We start from the raw sequence: 26,019 nt of genomic DNA, 5'->3' as shown, positions 1-26,019 counted from the left end.
TTCTCCAAGAATGAGGCCGAACACAGAGATAATCTGCTTCAAGTCTTTCAAGCATTACGAGATCACACGTTAGTGATTAGGAACTGCCAGATACTTGGAGGCTTCATAATGCACTGCATGTGAGTCTCTTGAACCCTGTTAAGGGTGATGTGCCTGATGATGGGGAGCCTGATGAGCAACCCAAAGTGGAAGAAAACGAGGAGATCCTTGTTCCTGAACAAATTTTGGCACATAATGATACGAAGAAAGGTAAAGTCCGAAGGCGGTTCTTGGTTAAGTTCAAGAACTTTCTTGCATTTGATGCGAAGTGGATGGAGGAGGAGGACCTAGCAGATACTCCTCGGATTGTGAAACTTTACCTCGATGTTTTGGTTTAGCATAGTCTACTCCAAACGGAACCCAGAATTCAGCTTGGCCGGAGATCTGGTGCAGTGGGATGCACAAGAGGGGAGTCACTCCACTCCTTTGTCAACAGATGCCTCGATTTTGATACTAAAGTCACTGATGTCTCTTTGAGCTTCAGGGATACTGAGAGCTGACGGTATTCTGCTGGATGACTTTATGAAATGGAATTCCTGATTATGATACTGATTTGTTCTTGACTTCTTGTGAGTGCAGGAACTGATAGCCGAAATGACTGCAGCATTTTGGTCTGATTGATCTCGAATAGACATGGTTGCAATAGGGGTTAGTCAATCGGACATCGATGAGGTCCCGATTGGACCTAGATGTGATTGCTAGCTACATTGCCGATAAATCATGGTCTAAGATCCGAATGAATGTTGAATGTCATGTGATGTCCTGTGATGTCTGGTGATGTCCTGTGATGTCGTGTGATGTGACTGTCGATTTTGTACATGTGCTAGATGTGCGTTCCTAGTACGTAGGTACTAACAGTCAGTGTCTGCTAAGACGGTTTATGGCTTTTGTTGGTTTTGCAAGCGTAATCGCGGTCGATTACAATGCTTTCAAGAGGGGGGTATGTCACAAAGTGATGACGTGGCGGATAGCAGAAACCCTAATTTCTACCAGAAACCCTAAAATTCTTGCAAACCCTAATTTTTGCCAAAAACCCTAAATTCCGAAAATCGCGGAGGCGGATTATAATTTTTTTTATTTTTTTTTTTAAATTTGGAAAATGATGAGCGATGCGAATTTTGCTTTTGCTTTTTTTTATTAAAAAAAAAGAGAAAAGACTCTCTAAGAGAGAGAGAGAACTGATGCTTTTGATTTTAAAAGCTTTTGGGGCTCTGCTTTTGGGCATCCCTTGTAACCTTTAAATTAGTGGTGAGGGCCTCACTTCTCAAAGCATCTGGATGCAGAGTCTGAGAGTGAAACCCTAACCGCTCTCTTGTACTTTGATGATTGATTAATACAAAAAGAAATACCGAAAGGGGCGCCAGTCTTTGGGGCCAATATCTCTAGGCACGGAACTCCGTCGGGCCAGTGCAAATCTATTGTGATCTGTGAATTGTTTTGAAGTGGTTATTTGGTGCTGTCGCGGTTGATTCTTGACTTGGAGTGTCCAAGTTTGTTACACTTTGAGCCTTAGCCAATCAAAATTGTCTAGTATGAATCATGATGGTCATTGACTAATTGGTGCACCTTGTGCACTCTGCAGATTGAGCAATAAGCTAGTCTCTAAATTCTAATTTCTTAAGTTTCTATGGTTTTATGTTTGTGTATTAAGTTTTAAACATGGTGGTGTAGTATGTAGGCTTTTAAGCATCCTATGTAGTAGGCTATCAGATGCGTGGAATTCCCGAAAAGTCTGATCCGTACTTATTCCGTCCTTCCATACCTGTGTGTGTTTGACGTGTGGTTGACGTATGGGAAAATGATGATCAAATTCATCCTTTGAGTACACTCTCTATCTAGTTACCACCAGTGTAGGTTTCTTCTTTAAAGCCAACTTGAGAGGTGAATGGATGGTGGCGCGCCATCGAGTGCACCTCGTCAAGTGGATGCTTCGCCAAAAAATTTGATACCAGGGATCCTTGGATTATCGTAGCATTTGTCGATGCACAGTTCTCAACCTCTGTTGACGCTGCATCTCCATTCTTTGATAAGTTGTGGGTGGAGGCAGACATACTCTTCCGATTCCTCGGATAAGAGTCAGCTCACATTGGAATCCCCATTGGTTTCTTAAATCAAATTATGCTGAAGTACGCGGAAGCATAAGCTATCAAAAAGCAAATGAGATGGGCTAACTTCTTTCACCTCCAAATTTTTCATACAACTGGAGCAAGAAAGCAGCAGCAGATGCCCTCTCCGGACGCACTAAAGTGAATATTATAGCTTCAATTTAGCATCAGGACCAAGAATCTTTTCCTGAGATTTATCCTAATGATTCAGATTTTGCTTCTACATGGGCCAAGCTACAGAATGGAGAGAGAAATTCTCCTTATTCCGGCTGCCAAGTTATCACCAAATGAGCTGGCGGTAGCATCAGATACTGCGAGGATCCAGAAGAAGAGGAAGTGCAATGACACATACCCCTGATTAGTTAGGTCTTTTTTTTGTGTTTCTGTTGGGTAGTTTCCTTCTCGTTCAGCTAGAGAGCCTTAAGTTCTTGAACTTGTACTTGGACTGCTATGAAGGCAGGGCCCCATGCCCCAGCTGTGTATCTAGTACAGTCAAGAATCAGCTTGCATCAGTTGTAACTCTTTATTTCCACTTAGTCTATGAAGTTATCTCTTTTGCAGTCTTTTCAGTGATGCCTCTTCTTTGCACTACTGTCAAGTAGTGCAAAGTAGTCACTTCCCCCTCTCATCATCTTTCTCTCGCAATCATGCTCCCACATGCACATGGTTTGCTGAGCAGCAGAGCCATAGACAACACTCTCTCCTTCGGCCCTGTGTGGCCTGCTGCTGCATCCTCTTTAATTAGATTGCCTGCTATGACTAGCACAGGACGCCGGAGTGCTCTAATCACAGACAGACACACACACACACACACACACACACACACAGAGAGAGAGAGAGAGAGCATATCAAATGTATACTTATCACTTCTCTCTAAATGAGAGCCAAGGGAAAAAGAATAAAATGTCATACACGCATTATTTGATGCAATCAACTCATAAAAAAATTGCAGGTCAGTCACTTTTCTATGAATAAAAGTACCTGTTCCAAATTGGTCGCAACAGCCAATAGATTTGCCTCCCCAGATACAAACTTCAAATCTGTTACTTCATCATTGTTGCCTATCAATCTTTTCATTACGCCAAGGCTGCAGTCCCCTGCATCAGACTTGATGACATGATAGAACAATAACCTTTGATCGCTAGTGATACACATTACTCCCTCAGCTGAAGGCAACAAGGCTGCACCAACAAACCCTCGTTTCTCTTCCTCTTTTTCAGTGACAACAACAGGATCAGATGACACCTGTTCATAGACACATGTAGCCCTGGTAATCCCAGAAGGAAAACTCTCAGCAATGATACTTTCTGCTATGGACGATATGTATCTTTGTAAGGTCAAATCTGAACTGTAAACTAAAAGAGGGGCAAAAAGTCTTGCACAAAGCAAAAAATCAAGACAAACAGGAAAAGATGATAATGATATAGACTAAATTAATGTTTAATTTACTTGTTTCTTTGATAGAAGACTATGGCTAGACATTACTTAAAATGACACAGACGTATAAGATGGACAAAACTAGAGAAGCTTAATTGAAGAAAATTATGAGCACGAATTAAGCTTTCAAGTCATTCACATCATAAACAAGACAGCACAGAGACTTCATTCCTAGATTTCAAGTTCATAAAACAACATAGACAGAAGACAAAAAAGTAAATTCGCAAGCCCTAAAATAAGACGAAAGACTACTTTATAGTGTAATCACCATGGCAATCAAACTAAAAAGTAGTACACAATTTGATTATGAAGTACCCTCACCCTTCAGCAAGCCAAATTCTGATGATGCCACGTTCCCCAACAGTCAAAAACCACACAGGAACTGCACCGCTAACTTTTGCCTCCTCCAGCTTTTTCTTGTTACAAACCTGCAGCAACTCACTGCCATCTGGAACAATGCAGACAGCTTCAATTGGTTCATAAACAGGAACTGTTGTCTGCAAGCTAAAATCTTGCATGTTCCAAACATTAACGACCTACATGCAGGATTGTCTTGTCAGATGTGGATAATCGGCCAGATATGCTTTGAATATGCATGAATAGCTACAAGAACTTACTTTATCTCTGCCCGCACTAAGCAGGCAGTCGCTGCTAGTTGAAACAACCAAACTTGTTATTGTTGAAAAATGCTTTTCTAGAACGACGACACACTTTTTTTTCACCAGGTCCCACACGCGAATTGTTGCATCATCACCGCCTGAAAAAAGCTGTGCCATGCTCAACTTAGCAGTTCCTCACATGGCAAAAAAAAGATACCTAAACGCAAATACCCCTTTTATCATGCCTCAAAGAAAAGCACTTAGCTGCTCACCAACAAGCGTTTGCGATCAATATTAAAGACGACAGCTGTCACGACCCCAGCATGACCACGAAAGGCATGGGTACAGTACCCACGCTCAACATCCCAGACAAATACAGCTCTGTCGGCACCTCCTGTAGCAAGAAGTCCTCCAGAAGCATCTACTTTCATGTCTGAAACAGGCCCTTCATGAGCCTGCACCACGTAAAGTTGAATTAGTCAGTGTTTGGCTAATGCAAAGCCAAAAACAGCACTGGAAGGCCAATTAAATCGTACAAACAATTAATAATGTGAAAGAGGATCACAAAGGACTCTCACTATAGTCTATAAAGCACAGATAGTAGCAATACCTCCCAGCCGATATCATCGATCGAGTTGCTTGGAAGCAAAACAGTACCGCTTCTTGTCTCGACTACTTTGAGTTTTAAAGTGCAAGTGTTGAAGTTTCTATTATGTTCGTGAGTTGCTGAGGTATAGAAACATGGCCGTAGGAACCTCCACCACCACTATAACAGGAGATCCCATTATTGTCCAAACACAACTCTCATAGAAGTAAGCCGGATAACATGCCTCCCCCTCTGGATCACACAGCCGCATGCTTGCTCCCCTTGAAGGAAACGCAGCAACCTAAGTTCTAACTCCAACCAGGAAAACTAACGCAATCCCACATCTCGAATTCTCCACAGGGTTCCCCTCCGTCAGGAGTGGTCATGATAAACATAGATAGAAACAAGGAAGTTGTAAGAGAGGGTCCACAACCTCCGCATAGCCAAGTCAGCCCCGAACTAGAGAAAATGCAAAAAAAAGGCAAGCTTCTTCACTTTCAATCAAGTCCAATACCGCACGGGATCAGCCTACTCCATGCAACCGAGGTGGTTGGAACATCAAGGCAACAAAAGAGGCAGTGATGACACGACCAGGCCTCCAATCCATAGGACACCTCGATTCTGATCTAACTCAACTCTTGTAGGATCCTTTGCCCCATGAGAACACCTGCAAATGCCACATACACATACAAGGCAATGGTGGAGGAGAGATCACAGAGGTGGATAGAGATAGGACATGTAAGAATAAGAGAGATATCTGGGAAAGGCTCTCCTTGCTGATAACAAGCTGCATATAGAAGTGCCATCGTGGGGAAGTCCAGCATAGATGAGACATGCCCTCCTAGGATTACCCCTGGCATGGTAGACTTGTTAAAGTTATAGCATCTCAAGTGAACAGCCCAATGTGATCCAATATTTATTTTGGCTTTAGGTATTTATCTTACTTATTTGTCAAAGTCTTGGGTAGGGCAATTTACTAAGGGACGTACTTAAGCCTTAAGGGCCCCCACGCTAGTATATAAGCACCACCTTGGCCCCATTGTAAATCACTAATTCATTGCCCACTTGGTTGGTTCAGCTCTCTCTCTCTCTCTCTCTCTCTCTCTCTCTCTCTCTCTCTCTCTCTCTCTCTCTCTCTCTCTCTCTCTCTCTCTCTCTCTCTCTCTCTGTGTGAACCCCAGGTCGTGGGTGGACTCTCTGTACTCCAGGTCGCGCAGGGGACAACGCACAGCAGAGGTGAGGCCAGGGCAACTCAGGCGAACAGTTAGGCTGCGCGCACCTGCCTTGGGCAGAGAGGGCGAACGGGAGAGCAATACGCAGGTGGCCTGGAGGCACACGCAGTCAGCTCCTCTCTCTCTATTGCCTAAGGCTGCCTATTGCGAGCTGTTGAGTTAGCCTATCGCCTAAGGCTGCCTATCGCGTGTTATTGAGTTAGACTATCACCTACGGCTGCCCATCTCTCTATCGCCTAAGGCTGTCGGTTGCTGCTCCTCCACGCGCGAGAATTTCCCAAAAGGCGCGTCAATTGTCGGAGTTTGGTTCACGCGCACGTCAGTTGCTCCTCCTTCACACACGCGTCAGTTGTTGATCCTTCACGTGCGCGTCAGCCTGAAGAGTCTTAATACAATCTCCATTCTCCATCAACTTGTAGCAAGGGTCGCCACATTTGCGGGTCGGGTTCGATGGATCCGCCTACCGAAGGGGAAGGGCCGGGTGTAGATAGCTACACCACCCAAAAAAAAAAAACAGCTACATTTAAACGGAGAAATAGAGATACTGTACTATCACCAGGATCATTACGAGTGGGGAAAACGTCCAAGATACATGATGAACTAATGATGGAGAAGGTCCAAGTGATGCTCAAATCAGAGCTAAACTACATGAGAGATGACATCAGGAAGGAAATGCACGCGAGCGCTGAGAGCTACAGGAACTCCATGTATGGAGACATGATGAGAGAACTAAGGAGAGAGATCCGGGGGAGGAGATTCAGAGCTTGAAAACGGAATTACGAAACCTAATCCAGGCCGAAGTAAATGTAACAGAATGCATTATGCAAAAGAAACTCGATGAGGCAGTAGCAAGTTTTGAAGCATAGAGAACAAATATGGAAAAACACATGGGGGAAAAGGATGCAATAATCGTGAGCTAAAAGGAGAACTTGCGGCTTGCAAATCTGCAACTAAGGAGAAGGGAGACGACCAATCTTCGGTGCTGAAGGAGCTCAAGGACATGAAGGATCAGATGAAAACTCTACGGGAAGGAGATGAACAAAAATCGAAAACGGCACAGCATTTAGACTCATTGGATCAGCCATTGTACCAGATTGTGCAATCAATAGTAGACTACTCTCGCCATCGAGAGTGGGGCCCTTGGAGGAGAGTTTTACAACGTCATTGGTGTCGTATTCTCTTCTCTCTCTATCTCTCAATCTCATGCACTTCCATTCACAGTGTCCATTCACTTTGTTTGTGTCCATTGCTGTCACGTGACACATCCCAACCCTATGTGTCCGTGGACAAGCTACACCATAACAGGGTTCGGTCAGTTTAGATTAGCAGTGATCTGGCACTTTTGTGAGTCTATTCGAAGACCGTGCATGCCCAGTCACTTAGCATAGATGCATATCCTCCGGTTGCACAACATGATCATCGGAATTCCCATCAGAATCCATTCGCATCAGTTAGGGGAATTTTCCAGTGCATTTAGCCTATTTTCCTATTAATTGGTTATTTTCACTTATTATTTTTAAGTGACTCTCCAACAAAAGTAGGTAGGGCAATTTTGCTAACTTAATATATAAGCAAACCCTAAAAACCAGCGTTTTCTGTCAGCAGCTATACCAGCGAATTCTTCATCAGTTCAGCAATAGGAAACAGTCCAGATCAGCCACAAAAGAGTCCAAGTTCCAGCCACGAAGCCGCCCTCGTCACCATCGTCGTCGTCACCATCGTCGTCATCGGCATAGTCCAACAGCATCAATCCTTTGCATTCGCATTGTACTCTTTCGTGCAATCAAAGAATAGACCACTCTCGCCAACGAGAGTGGAGCCTTCGGAGGAGGGTTTTACAACCCCTCGGTGTCGTATCTCTTCTCTCTCCTTCTCTCAGTCTAATTCATTTGCACGCACTAGATCCACTCACTTTGTTCGTGATCACCACACTCTCTATAAGATGCAAAGCTCTCTCTTTCCCTAAGAACTAAAAGGAACCTTGAGCAATAAAGATCACTAATCTTGAGAAAATACAACATTCATTCCGCTGCACCTAACATTGGTATCAGAGCTTTGGAAGTGTTCTGCATTACTCAAGATGAGAACCACAATAATTTTTTTTGCTTGTTGCGATCGCACGTACCCAAGTTTACTTGGGCGTGGCGATTCCTAATCGTGTTTTGTTGAAGAGTGACAGGAATCCCAAGAAAGAAGGGCTTGTCCAGCCTCCCCTTGTGTCTCTTTTCACTCATGGAGAGCGGACCGTGCACTTAGCGGCCGGCCAATCGACGTGAGGTGGGAAAAAGCAACCTTGGTGTGAGCGCAAGGCCGCCAAGGGGTGCGCCCATAGAAAGGAGTAGAACCCGGGTGAAGAGAAGATCCTTCTCCAACGCGATTTGCAAGCGAAAGAAAACCTCGAGAACCCCAAGAACCCAAGACCCTCAAGAACCTCAAGAACCCAAGATTCTCACGAATCAAGGACCTCAAGAACCTCAAGACCCTCAAGAACCCAAGTTCCTCGTGAACTTAAGAACCCAAGACCCGCAAGAACCCAAGTTCCTCCTGGACTTAAGAACCCAAGACCCACAAGAACCCACGATTGCAGAATGATCATCACTCGAAGCGGAATGGATACTTCGCTTGGAGGTGATGAGCATGAGAGAGGCGAAGAAGAATTTTCCTCACCAGGAGGTTTTTCCGACCCTTCCCCATCTACGACAAAGATTGCACTAACTCCTATGGAGGAGTTGGACCAAGCAAGCGAAGCAGACAGAAAGGCCTACGAAGAAGAAATGGCAGCCATAGAGCGTCAGTTCGACTTGGAAGAAAGAGAAAGTCAAGCAAGATTTGATCGCGAGACCAAAGCACGAATGCAAGAGACGTTGCGACTCTTTTCTCAAGTGCCGACACCGATGCAAGAGATTCGGGAAAAGGAGACTCTCTCAGTCTCTTCTTCTCCCAAGCATGACACACAGGATTTGCATAATTGTGTGAAGCATGATGATGATTTGAATGACAATGATAAGCATTATGATTTGGATGCCAATGATTTGCATGATGATTTGGATGCCAATGACAAGCATGATGATTTGCATGATCAAGATGTGATTTCTCACAAGCATGATGATTTGCATGATCAAGATGTGATTTCTCACAAGCATGATGAGTTGCATGAAGATGATGTGATTGTTCACAAGGATGATGTGTTAGTGGATGCTTTTTCTAGCAAAGCTAACCTCGTTGTAGATTCGATCAATCACCAAGAATCGATCTTGGCTTTCGAGTCGAGGTCCACAGATCCCCCACACGAAGATTCGATAGATCCCGAAGAACCGATCTTGGCTCTCGAGCCTAGGTCCAAAGAACCCTCACAGGAAGTATTATGTGTTCGAATGATTGATACGCACACATTGTTCGAATGTTTCATTCGTGATCGTTTCCTGTATTTTAGTGAGCATCTTTATGTGATCCCTTTTCCTAGGCATGACATATTGTATGTTGAGCACGTTTCTCTCATGAATGAGCACGAATGTATGCGGATTTTTCGTGAAAAGCTGAAAAGTATGTATGTAAGGAAGTCACATTCCATGTCTCTTCCTTGGCATGACACAGTTTCCGAACGAGCACATGATAATATGAGCACCAAGATGTTAATTGCACTCTCTCACTAAAGGAACGGAAGGCTCTCCCTTCCGTAAGTAAAAGGAACCCTTGAGCACAGTTCGGAGCACTCATCTTGAGCAAAGTTCAACATTCACTTCTGTTGCACCTTACAATATATTGTAGCTTTGTGGATTTTCACAAAGCCTTTCATACAGTGCCACGAGCCAGACACATACGCATTTGCAAGACATGGGGGTGCCCACAAAGCTGATCTGGGGGATCTTAGCTTTATACAGGACAGTGGTAGGACAAGTACGCACTACTTAGGGCATGTCCAACATGGTTCACTCCACCATTGGAGTGAAGCAGGTTTGTCCCCTATCTCTGACTCTCTTTGGGGTATATGTAGATGAGTTTTCAGATTATGTACAGGCAGAGGGTGATACAGGTGCTTAGCTTGCGGGGACATGGATTCCGTTGCTATTATATACCGATGATATTGTGCTGATCTTATATTTTCCAGAGGGGATGCAACGTCATTTGGATGCATTGCAGGTATTTGCACGGGACAGTGGAATGTCAGTGAACCTTGGTAAGACCAAGGTCATGGTGTTTAACACCACAACGCAATGGGTAAGGAGGTCCGCCCACACTTTTACATATGGTCGAGAGACTGTGGAGTATGCAGATACATACACTTATCTTGGGGTGGTTTTCAGTGATCCAGTATTTTCCCTCATACGTGCAACAGATACACGATTGACCAGAGCCTATGCAGCATTGGGGAGACTTGAGAGGATATGTTCGCAAAGTCAGTTCCAGGAACCTCAGACAAAGCTTTGGCTCTTTGACATAAGGTCACTTCGGCCATGCTGTACGAAGTGGAGATATGGGGCCTCTCAATTGATCATCATAGCAGAGCTGGCAGTACTGATGGATGGAGATCTATGGAGAAGCCCTTCGTGTCTATGATTTCTCGGATGATTAGGGCCAAGGCCTCAGTACCACATGACATTATTAGGGCGGAGCTCATTCCTCCTCCATTGGTAGTGGAGGCACTTACTCCATCAGTTTCATTTATGCAAAGCATTTGGCCTCTCCCTAGAGATAGGTATGCTCGATTAGCACTAGAGTCTTCGCAACAGCTGGCATTACAAAGAGATAGATCATGTTGGTATGCGAAGATGGCATCTTGGTTTCAGTTACATGGTTTTAGTATGGATCGGCTACCCCCATTTCAGTACTCTTTGGATGCACCCTCCATCTCCCTCACTAGGGCAAAGATTACCAGGCTCCTCAGACAGGACTTGATTCAACTCGATACGAAGGGGACATGGATACAACCTACACATGAGCTAGGTACGAAGATGACTTTCTATAGAGAGCATCTTCTCCAACTCACGGAGGATGGTTTTGTGATCAAACCAGAATACATGGACACTCATCTATCCCACGGAATACGATGCGCTATTGGTAAGATATGCACATCCTCACATCAGTTAGAGATCGAGACACGCAGATTTAGAGGAGTACTCGCTGAGTCCAGGATTTGTCAGGTGTGCCAGATAGAGCCAGAGCCGGAGCTACATTACATATGTCACTGCACAGCATAGTATGAAATACGGGGCTGCTTTCACTATCTATTCAGAGAGGGTTTTGGGCCACTTTCTAGAGTCATGAGATACCAAGATCAGAGATGCCTCGGATTATACTTACTGGAGATTCGCAAACACAGAGAGGACCTCTTGAAGAGGGGCACAACGAGAGAGATCTAGCAACAACGGAAAATTACAGATTTCTTTCAGTCACAGACAGAGGAGTCCGAGCAGCCCTGAGAGCATAACAACACCAGAGGCATCACAGGAATACTGCTTGATCGGGTGATAGTGTTGGGGCGATCTCGTCGCCCACGGATGAGGGGGCCCTCTCGACATCGACGCAGATTGCGACAGAGGATCCATACCATACTGGCGCGACATAGGAGCCGTCCCGACAGAGTGCCTACCTTGGAGGACATTCAATGTCTATAGCCTTTTGGATATTGATGTATATGTATAACATGCCTCGACTCTCAGAGAGCTCCATTGTATCAACTCACCCTTTGTATTCCCTTTGTATCAGCTTTCACCCCACCCCTAACCACTATTTTCTTTTCAGTTCTTTGTACTTTTTGTACCCAGACGTGGTATTAGATTCACCACATGTAATCGTTTGGTCTCATAGGTCATTTTGGCCTTTTGAAGATATTAATATTACATTTCAATTTCAATTTCAATTTTAATTTCAATCTCTCTCTCTCTCTCTCTCTCTCTCTCTCTCTCTCTCTCTCTCTCTCTCTCTCTCCCCCCTGCCCTGCCCTCCATCTCTCTCCATCGCGCTGCCCCCCCCCCCCCTCGCTTTGACTATCGCCCCCCCTTGCCTTGCGCTCCCGCTCCCTCGCCCCCTCTCTCTCTCTCGCGCGCCCCCCCCCAACGCGGGTTAATTTTCAGCCCTTAAGTTTTTTATTTATCGTTTATAGTCTATCGCCCACCCACCCCATCTCCCCCCCCCCCCTATAAATTATTTAAAATTTTTCAAAACTTTCGCTCCCCCGCCTCCTTCCTTCTCTCTCTCTCTCTCTCTCTCTCTCTCTCTCTCTCTCTCTCTCTCTCTCTCTCTCTCTCTCTCTCTCTCTCTCTCTCTCTCTCTCTCTCTCTCTCTCTCTCTCTCTCTCTCTCTCTCTCTCTCTCTCTCTCTCATTCTTCTCAGTAGGCGCGCGTTATTCTCCACGACTGCGTGCGGCATTGGGCGATCTAACAAAAGCTTCATACGTAGACGATCAGGCTTCTAACCGCCTTCTGACTGGCAGCTTAATCGCAGCTCCAAGGCTGCAGAAACACAGAGGGAGCCGAAGCTGGCGGTCAGATACGAAGGCGAAAACAATGCAGACAGAGAAATCATACGTGTAGACGGCGGTAAGAGCGCACGGGCGGCAACATCATTCACTCAGGATTCAGCGAAAATTCTGCGTGCGAAATGGTAAGTGAGCCCGAGACATCTCTTGAACGACAAAACATGGAAGCAATCTCCCCTACACAAGACCCTGCACAGGACGCGGAAGCCGTCAATGTCTCACCTGTTTGGCAACCTTCATGCTCACGAACAAGCGGATGGCGCAGATGGAGAGGGAAATAAAGGAGTGGAAAACAGAGATGGAAGGATGGTGGAAGGAGAAGGCCAACCTCCTCCAGATGGTCTTCAATGAAGGCGCACGGTGGAAGAAGGAGAAAGAGAGCCTTAACGCAGAAATACAGACACTCAAAGAAGAAGTCTTAGCCCTCAAACAGGATAACCCAAACGCCGAGATACGGACACTCAAAAATGAAGTCTCAGCCCTTAAACATGAGCTTGCTGATAGAGTAAGCAGTGGGCTGGAGAAAGGCGAATTTCAGCCCTCGGTAATAGATGAAATCAAGGAAATCAAGGAACAGGTAAGGATGATCACAGAGGAAGAGAAACTGAGTGTGGCAAAGACATCTTCATGGGCGGAGATGATAACAAGGACACAGAAAAAGGCGGACGAGGGCGAAAAATGGATTGAGGTCGCCAAGAAAGGGAGAGGTCAAGAAACTCCTTGTACACCGACGCTTATCAACATGACCCTCGAAGAGGAACAAAGAAGGCAGATGCGAGCACTGCATGTGAGAGTGACCGGGCTCAAGGACATAAATAATGTGGAGAGAGAGATCACAAGCCTTACATCCATGACGGGGATGGAGAAACCTTTGCACACAAAGGCATGGAGGGAAGGTAAGAAAAGTGATGGCGCGGGAGAATCTTCAAAGGGGAGAGCTCTCATACTACACTCCCACTCGTTGGAAGACAAGAAGGAATTCTTGAGGAAGAGGCCTACTCTCAAAAAGACAGGTATTTTCCTCGGGGATGACCTGACTCTCTCACAGCTCGCACACATGAGAGAGACAATGCCAGAGATTACAGCGGCAAGGGAGAAGGGAAAGATAGCCTTTTACAGAGATGGACGGGTGGTGATTTTAGAGCAACGCATTGCATGACGGTACGAGACCTATGGGACCACACTCAAGATGGCTACCTGGAATTGTAATGGGTCTATGAGGCTGGACGTGGGTGCATTTGAGGACAGTTTCAAAGACAAGGATATTGTATTCTTCTCAGAGACTCATCAAGCCCCTGGACAAGTAATGCCACATGTGATGGGTTACAGATGGGAGACAGCTCACAGGACAAATGCGAGATCTCAGCATGGGAGCAGAGGTTCAAGAGGAGTAGCAGTGCTATTTAGAGAGAAACTACAACCATTACTGCATATTGTACGAAGAGATGATCATGCTAGATATATGTGGGTGAGACTAAGAGCTGACACAGGTCGATTCCTATAAATTGCCATATGTTACTTTCCTCCCAGTACATCCATGTACGCTGCATCCAGAGGGCAGTCACCTTTCTCTACTCTAGATGATGACATATGGGAGTTTTCTAGGGACTTTAATGCCCAAACGGGCAACTCGCAGACAGTCTTCTACGACACTTCAGATGAGATGCTCAGAGAGATGGATGTGGGTGAGCTGGGACTGGACAGATGCTCAGATGATAGAGAGCAAACGAAGTATGGAAGATACCTCATGGAAATGACGACTACACATGGATTAGCCATACTTAATGGCTTACAACGATTTCCCGAAGCAGCCGGTTTCACATGCTTTCCACACAGACATGGGGCCAGTACAGTGGATTATGTTATGACACAACCAAGCTTTGTCCCCTACATTCAGGATTTCATAGTGGGCGCCAGGCCAATGGGCATAGCAGTAGATCATGCTCTATTGACACTGTCTGTTAAATTTCAGTATAGTACAACCCAGACACCAGGAGGCAGGCCACACACCCGCTATACATTTACACCAGAGACTGATTTCGTTTATACATAGGAGATCTGGGATCGTCTATTGGAAGGCACAACTGGCACAAATGGTACAGGCCTCTCAATGGAGGAGTGCACCAATATACTGACTGAGACATTGCATGGGGCTACATCAGTGGCATACCCACACACTCAGTCGGGTAAGAGACGACATTCTGGGAGCATGCCCCAGAATAGTTGGTATGATGAGGCATGCAGAGAGATGAGAGCCCAGCTTCAGAGAGATCTTCTGTTAGGAGTCATCACTTACAGACAGTCTCGGATTGCTTTCCGACGCCTTGTGCAACGGAAGAAGCGAGCTTACCTAGCTCAGATGGAGCGAGACTTATATCAGATGTTCTTGAGTAGGGACTGAGGAGAGGCATGGCGACTCTTCCATGAGCACTCTCCTCCCCCAGTGATTACTTCACCTGATGTGTGGGGCCAATATGCGACATCATTATATACGGTTCCGGGACAAGAACCCCTTCCAGACCCTACCAAGCCTTGCCTAGCTACGAGCATTTTCTTTACACCTGAGATGGTATGAAAGGCCATCGACAGGATGAGGACCGGGAAGCCATATGATCATGACGGTCTAGTAGCGGAGCACTTTATACATACCAAGGATATGCTGATGGAGGTTCTCGCAGTGTTGTTCAATCGTGCCATGTGTGAGGGATTACCTGAGACCTAGAGGTTGTCTAATATTGTGCCCATCTTCAAGGTTGGTGACCCTACAGAGCCTGAGAATTACCGCACTATTATGGTTGGACACCCATTGGCACGATTGTATGCATCTATTCTAGAGCAACACTTGAGTAGCTGGGCAGAGGGCGAGGGTGTACGAGCAAAGGGTCAGGTTGGCTTCAGGAGGGGTTTCTCCACTCTTGATCATATTCTGACACTCAGGGCCATCATTGAGGAGGGCAGAGCACATGGGAGACGGATCTATTGTAGCTTTGTGGATTTTCGCAAAGCATTTGACATGGTACCAAGGGCTCGATTGATGCGCAGACTGCAAGAGATGGGGGTGCCCATAGATGTAATTTGGGGGATAATGGCTTTGTACAGATCAGTGGTGGGACATGTACGCACTCCAGAAGGGGTATCTGATTTAGTTCACTCTAGTATTGGAGTGAAACAGGGTTGCCCATTGTCTCCTCTATTTGGTATGTATGTTGATGAGGTGTCTGATTACATTGACAGAAAGGGTGACATGGGTGCCTTGATGGCAGGAACGTGGATCCCATTGTTGCTTTATGCTGATGATATTGTACTGATATCTGACTCACCAGAAGGTATGCAACGACATTTGGATGCACTACACAGTTTTGCAGAGGATAGTGGACTGGGTGTAAACCTAGGTAAAACAAAGGTTATGGTGTTTAACACCACACCGCAATGGGTAACGAGATCACTACCTACTTTCAAATATGGTAAGGAGATTGTGGAGTATACAGATGCATACACTTACCTGGGGGTAGTCTTCATTGGGCCGAGATTTTCTTTGAGAAGAGCAACAGAGACTAGACTAACTAGAGCCGGTGCGGCTTTGGGAGGAATGGAGAGGATGTGTTCACAGGTTCAGTTCCAGGAACCTAGGACAAAGTTATGGCTCTTTGATACTTTGGTTGCCTCTACTATGTTATATGGGGTGCAGGTTTGGGGACCTTCTATAGGCCAGGATGGGTGGAGGCGTATGGAGAAGCCCCTGGTATCTATGATCTCTCGGCTGATTAGAGCCAAGGTTTCTGTACCGCATGATATGATTCGAGCGGAATTAGCTGCCCCCCCTATGGAGATTGAGGCGCTCACCAGATCAATCTCCTTTGTACACAGTCTGTGGGATACTACCATAGACAGATATGCCAAGGTGGCTCTAGAGTCCTCCAAACAATTAGCTCTTAACGGGGATACATCATGCTGGTATGCTCAGACGACATAATGGTTTCAGACACATGGTTTCACCATGGACAGGTTGCCTCTTTTTCAATACTCTCTTCAGGCACCCTTGAGGTCTCTGACACGGGTAGAGATTAATAGACTCATCCATCAAGATTTGATCCAGCTGGACACGAGGAGGACATGGATAGAGCCGTTACAAGAGTTGGGCACAAAGATGGCTTTCTATAGAGAGCATCTTCTCCACCTCACGGGGGATGGGTTTGTGATTCGACCTAGCTATATGGACACGCATCTTTCGCATGGTTTGCGTTGTGCCATTGGCCAGATACGCACGTCCTCACATCAGCTCGAGATTGAGACTGGCAGATTCAGAGGGACACCAACAGATAACAGAATATGCAGCTTATGCCATCTAGAGCCAGAGACAGAAGTACATTACATATGTCATTGCACAATGTACTATGAGTACGAGGTCGTTTTCATTGTCTATTCAGAGAAGGTTTTGGGCCACTATCTAGGGTCATGAGTTATGAGGATCAAAGATGTCTTAGGCTTTATCTACTTGAGTTACACAAGCATAGAGAAACCTTATTGAGGAGAGTTGAAGAGAGACATCCCCAGAGACAGATCACAGATTTCTTTACACTAGATACTGTACACCCAGAAGAACAGACAGAGGAGCAACCAGCGACGGTGGAGAGGTCTACCCGCACTACTGGCATTCTCATAGACCGAGCATGGGAGCTAGGGAGATCTAGACGACCCCGAGGGAGGAGAGGAGCTACACAATTTCGAAGGAGGCTATGGCAAAGGATTCAAGCCATACTCTTCGTCGTCCAGAGTGCAAATGAAGATGGATCTCTACTCCCCTCCCATATTGGCCTTACATTGTACTGCTTAGTTTAGGATCCCACAGTATTTATATTTTGTTATCCTAGTTTAATTTATTTTGTTAATCTGACTTTGTATCAGATACATCGCATTGTAACTTTCTGGTCTCATAGGTCACTTTGGCCTTTTGAAGACGTTAATATAACATTTTATTTCATTTCATTTCATTTCTCTCTCTCTCTCTCTCTCTCTCTCTCTCTCTCTCTCTCTCTCTCTCTCTCTCTCTCTCTCTCTCTCTCTCTCTCTCTCTCTCTCTCTCTCTCTCTCTCTCTCTCTCTCTCTCTCTCTCTCTCTCTCTCTCTCTCTCTCTCTCTCTCTCTCTCTCTCTCTCTCTCTCTCTCTCTCTCTCTCTCTCTCTCTGCATCGTCGACTATAACGTGGTATCAAAGCTAATAGATTATTGATCGCATGGGAGAACTAGAACATGGAGAATAGAAATAGCAAAGACGTCGAGCGGGAATGTTTTAAAATGCTCAATGCATCTGCGTTTTCTTGCAATCAGCATTTTTGGCAGGGTCGACAGCTAGCCTTTTGAAACACTAAACCCTCACGCCTTTGGTGACAGATCTGCTGTTGCTCATGGAAGGGACTGCGAACGCCAACGTTTTGAGACGATGTAGCAAAGACGTCGATTGGCAAGGGTGTATGATGAGGTAGGCGAGCATTGAGAGTACCCTACGTTTTAAGATGCTTAAGACACCAGTGAGTCGTTTTGCTACATGTTTTGAATGGCGTTTTGTAACATTAGCGACCAAAAGGCCTCCAAAAAATTGCTTGATCCGACCCTCAAGGGGAGGTGTTTTGAAACACCAACCAGGGGGGATCCCCAGCTATATTTCGGTTGGCCTTGGTGTTAATGACATCAAAGGTGGTCCTAGAGCAATTCTCAGCTTTTCAAGCGGCAAAGACGAATCAAAATCAAATAATGGCTATGGGAAGTGTATTGATTAGCACCCAATTAGCAACCTATGCACGCGCGAAGTTTTTAAGGGATCCGCCAATTTATTTGTCTCACAAATTGCTAACGTGTCAAGCCATTAAAGACTCGGTAGGTTACGGCTCTCCAAGCCTAACCCTAGCTGACCTGTAGATCTTGGCCCAGGGGCCTATACCCTAAGAAAAGAAATAGTTGCACGAGAAGAAGTTTACCAAATTGCAAGTCTTGCCGAGTGGCCTAATGTTTTTACAATAAGTTCCCACCACCTTATGACACCCTGTCCGATGGGGCCCAAATACCGACCTAATAATGATAAAAAGCAGCTCACATATACACCTTGGAGATTTACGTAGCAAAAATTGCTCATGCTAACAAGTTGCACGGCAATCACGAAAGTCACACTGATTGGTTGCACGAACAGGCTCCGTGTTTTGTGTTGCAGATTGCCACGTGGCAATAGTACGGATTTCCACGTTCAACGTTGCAAGGTGATGACGTGGCAAACTATACGAATTCCCAGATTTCGATGCTGGCATTTTTCTTTTGTTGATGCTTTTGGAGCATATGCTTTTAGAGTTGATGCTTTTTATGTACTGCTTTTGGGGCCTAAGGCCTTTATATACCATAGGTGGGCTCACTCTGGCATCTTTGCAGGAGCAAGAACAAAGAGTCGAGTCACCCTTTGCATAGAGTTCAAGCAATATAAAGAAATATCGAAAGGGATGTGTTACAAGCTTGCACACTCCAAGCCGGAAATCAATAGCAACACGAACAAAAATTTCAAAATCAGTGAACTGAGAGAGAGAGAGAGAGAGAGAGAGAGAGAGAGAGAGAGAGAAAGAGAGAGAGAGAGAGAGTTGACACGACATCGCACAGCGGAGTTCCACGCCCAAAAGCACTGGCCCCAAAGATTGGAGCCCCTTTTGGTATTTCTTTATTATTGGTCACTACAAAGTACAACTCCCAAGGGTGTTCTGCTCTCAGACTATGTGTCCAGATGCTCTACGGAGTGAGAGGCCTAAGGGCTCTTATAAACGATACAAGGGATGCCCAAAAGCAAAGCCCCAAAAACAATCAGGTTCAAAAGCACTTTCCCCCATATAGCATGTCCTCCCAAAAGCTAGCACTGGGCTCTCCAAAAGTAGCCATGAAAATTTGCAAAAATCCAAACAACCTGCCACGTGGCACCAACAACGCAAAAAGCGGGGGAAATCCGAAATGTCCTGCCACGACATCATACGATCTGCCACGTCAACATGTCAACGCATTTTACGGAAATCCTCAACGCTAAGCTTTTGGTCTTTAGGGATTTAGGCCCCATAGCCTGTGCTCCGTAAGTTGTTCAAGTTGGTCGGTTTAGTTTCTCTCGTCGACTCAGCCATTTCTCTTCTAGTTGGTCATGCTACATCATCACTTTGTGACATTTCCCCCGCTTGAAAGAATAGTAATCACCCTCGATTACGCATGCAAAAACAACCAAAGGACGAAAACTTTCTTCCGTAGATACTGAGTCTATGTACTCATGCACCAGACTCCACCAATCCAACACTTCTACAAAGACATCAATCACTAATCAATCACATTTCTATCGAGGGTCTTAGTAACCATTTAGCAATCACATCGAGACCACACTGATCTTTTTACGGATGTCTTGATTTACTAAATCTTGTTACTATTAAATTGATATGTTTTCATTTCTTATTTCAATCAAGCAAACCATGCTCATCCATCTCATCCGTCCAAAACTCTTGATATACCTAGATTGTTGTGTAGCCATCTCATCCTTCCGAAACTCTTGATGCACTCGCAACAGTATCCAATCAGATAGACATCTTGATGCACTAGAATTTCATTCACTTAGGCATCACATCCAGATCTCACCGATCTTTAACACGTGTTGAGATGCACTAAGTTCAAATCATATTCATTCTTCATTCACTTAGCCATCACATCCAAATCTAAACGATCTCTAACAAATGTCTAGATGCACTCAATTCAAATAATTCATCAGATAAAACGCTGCAGACATTTCATCTTTCTCTACATGTCTCTAACAACACACACATGAAAGAGCACGTGTTTTCAATTCAATCAAGGAAATTTCCAATTCAGTGCACACAATTCATAAAGCCATTCCGCAAAATACTGTCAGCCCGTCAATACCCTAAAATCTCAAAGACAAACTATTGACTTTATTCAATCTAGGCAATTTGTGACAAAGGAGTGGAGTGGCTCCCCTCTTGTGCAATCAACACCGCACCAAATTCAACCTTCTTGATTCATCGATAACTTTTGCCATAGACATTGCTAATAGCCCAAAACCTTCAAGGTGCAGCTCTCTCTAAAGAGATTCCTCCATCCACTTTGCATCAAGGGCCAAAAAGTACCCTCCTGTCACGAGGACGTGGCAACTGCTAACCTTAGTTGTTGGTTTCTTTCCAATGATTTTTGTTTAATTCTTGAGACCCTCTTTTTGAAGTTGCAAATGGTCGGACATTGAAAACAGTAGTTTCACCTGCAGAAGGGAAGTGGTCGGCATTGGAACTCGTTAAGTAAAAGGATGTCTAGGCTCAGTCAAGATCATGTAGGTACCCCGTCGCACTTAGCAAGTTGGTGAATACTAGGAAGTGAACTAAATAAAGGCATATAGTCAAGGTGGGACTAACAGTAGAAAATATCCGTCAGTTGGGCCACATTGCACTTTTGGATGCGGTCCCAATGAGGATAGATGGTCAGATGACCAATGGAAGCCCAACAGAAGCATCTCCTAAAAATTAGGGAACTGCTATTTTGGGCCGTGAAATGTGTTCGCGTCATTACCTGCGGTATGACCACGAGAACATTTTATTACTTTGCTGCAAAGTCAACTCATGCACCAATTGAGAGATTTTTAAGCAGGAAGCCCAATGCGGGGAAATTGTATGTATGAGTGCCAAGTGGCACATTTTGGCCAATTTACCAAGTCTGGGAGAAGAGAACTCGTAACTGACTTTCTGGAGCAGTTCTGAAGGCTGTTAACTCTAATTTTCAGCCATTTCTCTCCATTTTTGAGCTTCCCCTGACTTCACCTTGGAGCAAGGAGCTCATTTTCAGCATTGGAAGGCATCAGATGCGTGTTTACAGAGCTGTTTTGCTGCGTTTTCAGGATACGCAGGTTGTGGCAACCATGGAAATCTTTCCCTTTTTGCATCTATTTGTTCGCAGATGCATTACAGGTCAAGCGCAGAAGAGGGGGCGCTCGATTTAAGCTTCGGGGATGCTTCATTGAGAACCTGTCACAGGTTAAGAGCTACAGAGTGCTTTCTTTCCCTCTCATGTACAGTGTGGTGCTAGGAGTGATGCCCTGCACGATTCACACTGCTCTCTCTCCACTACATGCAGTTATGTGATGCCCTACAAGAGGGCTCTTCATTTGACTGATGTACAGCTGTGTGATTTCATGCTTTTGTGTTGAGGCAAGAGCCTCCTTGAGCAGGAACAGGGGTTGCTAACTGCTACTCCAAAGCAGGCACCCGTGAGGGTCATAACCTCACCGTACAGGTGCGTTTTCAGCGCTGTGTATGCGCTGTAAATTGACTGTTTTTCAGCCATACGGACGCCAAAACCATTGGCAATAGTGCCCCACTCGCAGAGGGCAGCTAGGGGACTGTTTGGGGTTGAAAACAGGGCAAAAACCAGTAAATACAGCGTGCTGAATTTACTGTTTTTGGGCAGGAATCAGAGGGTTTATGCCAGTGGCAGTGAGTTCCAACAGGGGAATTGGTTTCGCGCAAGTTTTGGGGCTGTTATGCTGCCGAAATTTGGCCAAATCAAGTGGTATTTAGTTGGATATAGACAAAGGATTCCCAGGACTCTACTTTGTAAATTTACCCTCTCAAAGCATAAAGAAATACCGAAAGAGACGCCAATTTTGGGGCCTACAGGTTGTCGACGTCTGCTCGAAGCATTCTAGCTTTTGAGTCGTGTGTGTATTCAAGTGTTAATTCCCGTCGCAGGTTTCCTTTGCAAAGTGCTCTGCGTGTGTGTTTAAAGTAAAGAATTTCGGGTGAAAGCCAACGCCTACCGTCCCACGGGCCGGTTTCACTTCACCAAATTATCCGGTGGACCTAGCTTATCTTTCTGTTCTACTCTTGTGCCCTTTGACCTGTTGGTAGGCATGCTGGCCTCCCTATCCTTAGCACCACCCTCTGGATTTGCAGAATTCTCTGACCTACCAACTGATTCCCTTTGCTTTCTTTCCTTGAACCTTGGGACCTGTGGGTAGCTTTGCTAGCGTCCCCTGTCCATTGGCACGTCAGTCTCAATTATCCGAACCCTGAAACGCAATATCATTTGATCCCCTTTCTTCTTCGAAATCCTTTAATGAACTTGCATCTTGTTCCCTTAGTTCGTCGGAACCCCCAGATGCGCTACCATCTGATTCTGTTGTTGTTCTAGAATCTTGTGATGAGCTGTCATTCGATTCCCCTGATTCATTCTCTTCACTGGCAATCTCTTGCCCTGTTGAGGACTATCATGTTCGTAGAATAAGTCAATAATCCGGTATGCATTCCAAATCCTTGCTTAGCATGTCCCATAAGTCTCTTAAAAGAGTCAGTATAACCGGCCTGTACAACGTAGAGGGCGGTACTATTTCAATTACCTGTTAACTTTACACAGAGCACTGAGAAGGGAAGAGAACAGAGTTGCGTCCAACGACTAAAATGTCACTGCACACACGAGACCGACACCCTGTAGGCCCCAAAGACTGGCGCCCCTTTCGGTATTTCTTTATTTAAATTAAGGTAGACGATCCGACCACTTAGCACAAGCTTTCACAAAGCTGTCCAAACCTGGCGAGGGCTGAAAACGCAGGTTTTCGACTTGATTTTGGTAGCATAACGATGTAAAAACCCCGGTAGGTCAAAAGCACCTGTCTAGGACGGATTCCCTCGCTATCTGGAAGCGTTTTGGTGAGCTGTCACAGAAATTCAGCAGGCTGTAATTCCCTGTTTTCTCACGCATCCCAAGGCTCTCACGAGGCTCCCCCAGGGTTCTCTTGCAGTTTACGTGCGAAACCCTAAACCTGCAGAAAAACACAGCAGGCTGTAATTCGCTGTTTCGGATCGTTTTTAGCAGAGCGAACACGCCTACGCGTGTCCCAAGGGCTCCCGCACGCAATGGGATAGTTCCCCTGTGAATCGGACGAGTTTTCACGCGAGAAAACTCTCCAAACTCGCAATCTTTCGCGATGGAACTGTGCGTACCTGTGGGGGATTAGCAATTAGCTAATCCGGTTCCTGTTCAGAAGGCTCTTGCCTTGGCAAACGCGCATAAACCCCCAGAACTGTACATATTCATCTGAGTAGTCCAACTAGTGGGGCATTACCATATGTGCCAAAGGGGGGAGAGAGATGCACGAGCAAGTCATCGTGCTACATGAGACAGAGCAGAAGGCAAGCTTTCCATTGAAGCTGTAGACCTGCACCCACTACTCACACACACATTGTAGGTAACTTAATGCAAAAATCAGCCTCCTCTCTCAATTGGGAGCCCCCTCTTGCTGATGGAAGTGAAAAATCCACCTGGAATTGCCATGTGTCCAGTATTCCCTTTTTCAGATGATTCTCTAGTTCCCACTTTTTACTTTTTACTTTTTTGGGCTGGAGCCGGCAAGCCAGCAAGGAACTGCCTTTGCTTCGCGTGCACGCAAACGAGTCAAAGACAGATGACCTTGCGGACTTGCCGACAAAGGGAAAAGCGCCTCCATGCCGTATCGTGGCATGTCAACGGGGAATGGAAGCAAGCTTCCCCCTCGGGGGAGTAAAAAGTCTTTTCATGCCATGTTAGTCAGTCCATGTTCCCTTGTTAGTCACGCCACCCGATGGTAACGTCGGGAAATCACCAAACGAATTCAGTGATGCACTTAAGGACCAAGGCTGAGAGAGAGGGACAAACCCTTGTAACTCACAGACCGTACTGAATCTTGCCCAGGTACTCCAGGATTTTCGCCTGGTAGAAAAAGGCCCCCGTCCAGCGGATGTCCGGTAGGACTTCCATATCTAAGGTGGGCGTCTAGTTCCCACTAACTTTCCGAGTGGCCCAGACTTCATTTGGCGCACACAAGCTTCCATACTCATCAGAATTCAGTGCTAACTAGCCCAACCAGTCCCAGACTGACCGACCCAAACTCCCGATGTGAGAAACCTATTCGACGCAGTCATTTCACACTGGCCATGCAACGTCCACTTGCACCTTTTCAAGGGTTCCGAGAAAAACAAGTAAAAATAAAATAATTAACAATATCTAGTACTTATTTACGGAAAGCAACAAGAAAAATACACCTCCTGGTGACAGCAACAATCCATTGTTGTTGGTCGGATTTGTGAGAGTGAGCAGTGAGCCAGGCGCGCCGAAACGCTAGAGGGAGAGAGGGAGAGAGGGAGAGAGAGAGAGAGCACAAGCCCTCTGCAAATAATGCTCTCAATACACAATCTGAATGACTAGAAGACCCTAAGCATTCTATTTATAGAATCTTAGGTTGAGGCAGTGCAAAATGTGTAAATGGTGCAAAATACATAAAAGCCCAAAAATGGCGAACAGGCTCAGAAAATGACCGGCCGGACACGTGCTAAAGTGTTCGTTGTCCGTCCATGCAATCTACATGATGAGCAATGGGTGGCCAACCTGGGACAATCACTAGCCGTACAAAATGGCGAAGCAACAGTGGTGTAACTCTAACACCCCCTGTCAACACCAGATGCTGAGACAACACAGATGAGTCAAAAGTGAGACGCCAAGGTTCGTTGAGGTACAGGCTTCATGAAGATGTCTACTGCATCGTCCGTTGTAGGGACATACTTCAAATGAAGATCTCCAACCAAAACCCGCTCCCGAACATAGTGGTACTACACCTCAATGTGCTTTGTCCGAGCGTGAAAGATAGGGTTCTTGGCAATAGCAATGCAACTTTGATTGTCGCACAAAAGACGAGTCAGAGCAATCTGGGAAAAACATAACTCTCTCAGTAATCTCCATAGCCATATGGCCTCACAAGCAGCATACCAAGCTGCTTTGTACTCCGCCTCGGTGGAAGATAGTGCAACGGTGGGTTGCCGCTTACTGCTCCATGAAATGGTTCCCGAGCCAGTGTGAAAACTACTCCTGTAGTAGAGCGCCGAGTATCTGGATTTCCTGCCCAAAAATCTGAATCGCACCAACCAAGTAGGGTGCAACCCTTGGAGCCACCATAGAATACACCATGGTCCAAGGTGCCGCTGATGTATCGCAAAGTACGTTGGGCACACTGCCAATGTCGTTGACGCAGAGCAACAAGGAATGGCCGAAACGGGCCGTTGCCATTCCCAGAACGCTTCAAGGCTCGAGCTTGAAGCTCGGAGCGAAGCTTGGAGCTCTCTCCATTCATTCTCCCTCTCTCGAGTCTTGTCTACGGTCTCTCCCCCTCTCTCTTGCCACATGGGCCTCAAGGCTTTAAGCCTCGAGGCTCAAGAGTCAAGCCCTCAAGCTTCAAGTCTCTCCCTCTTTTGCTCAAGCCTCAAGGCTCAAGTTTCAAGCTCCACGCCACAATCTCTCTCTCTCTCTCTCTCTCTCTCTCTCTCTCTCTCTCTCTCTCTCTCTCTCTCTCTCTCTCTCTCTCTCTCTCTCTCTCTCTCTCTCTCTCTCTCTCTCTCTCTCTCTCTCACACACACACACACACACACACACACAAGCTCCCTTCCTCTCTCGAGTCTCATGGCCCAAGCTTCTGCATCAAGTTAACGTGTGTTCTTGGGCACGAAGAAG

At 45.8% G+C, this 26,019-nt stretch overlaps 1 protein-coding gene across 1 annotated transcript in view; it reads right to left on the bottom strand.

Moving 5' to 3' along the window:
- TOZ (Transducin family protein / WD-40 repeat family protein) overlaps positions 1 to 26,019 on the bottom strand; it is an 83,107-nt gene that overhangs the window by 14,942 nt on the left and 42,146 nt on the right. Inside the window, exons 2-5 of the mRNA XM_086530081.1 lie at positions 4,453 to 4,635; positions 4,199 to 4,348; positions 3,903 to 4,117; positions 3,126 to 3,411 (exon numbers count right to left, since the gene is read on the bottom strand). Of these exons, the coding sequence (XP_086386207.1) occupies positions 3,126 to 3,411; positions 3,903 to 4,117; positions 4,199 to 4,348; positions 4,453 to 4,635 (834 nt within the window). The remainder of the gene's footprint in view (positions 1 to 3,125; positions 3,412 to 3,902; positions 4,118 to 4,198; positions 4,349 to 4,452; positions 4,636 to 26,019) is intronic.

The sequence above is a fragment of the Adiantum capillus-veneris genome, chromosome 15 (assembly GCF_014529385.1).
Source record: "Adiantum capillus-veneris isolate H3 chromosome 15, ASM1452938v2, whole genome shotgun sequence".
NCBI classification, from domain to species: Eukaryota; Viridiplantae; Streptophyta; class Polypodiopsida; order Polypodiales; family Pteridaceae; genus Adiantum; species Adiantum capillus-veneris.
The sequence above is the reverse complement of the archived record's forward strand: the minus strand, read 5'-3'. Positions and strand labels throughout refer to the sequence as shown.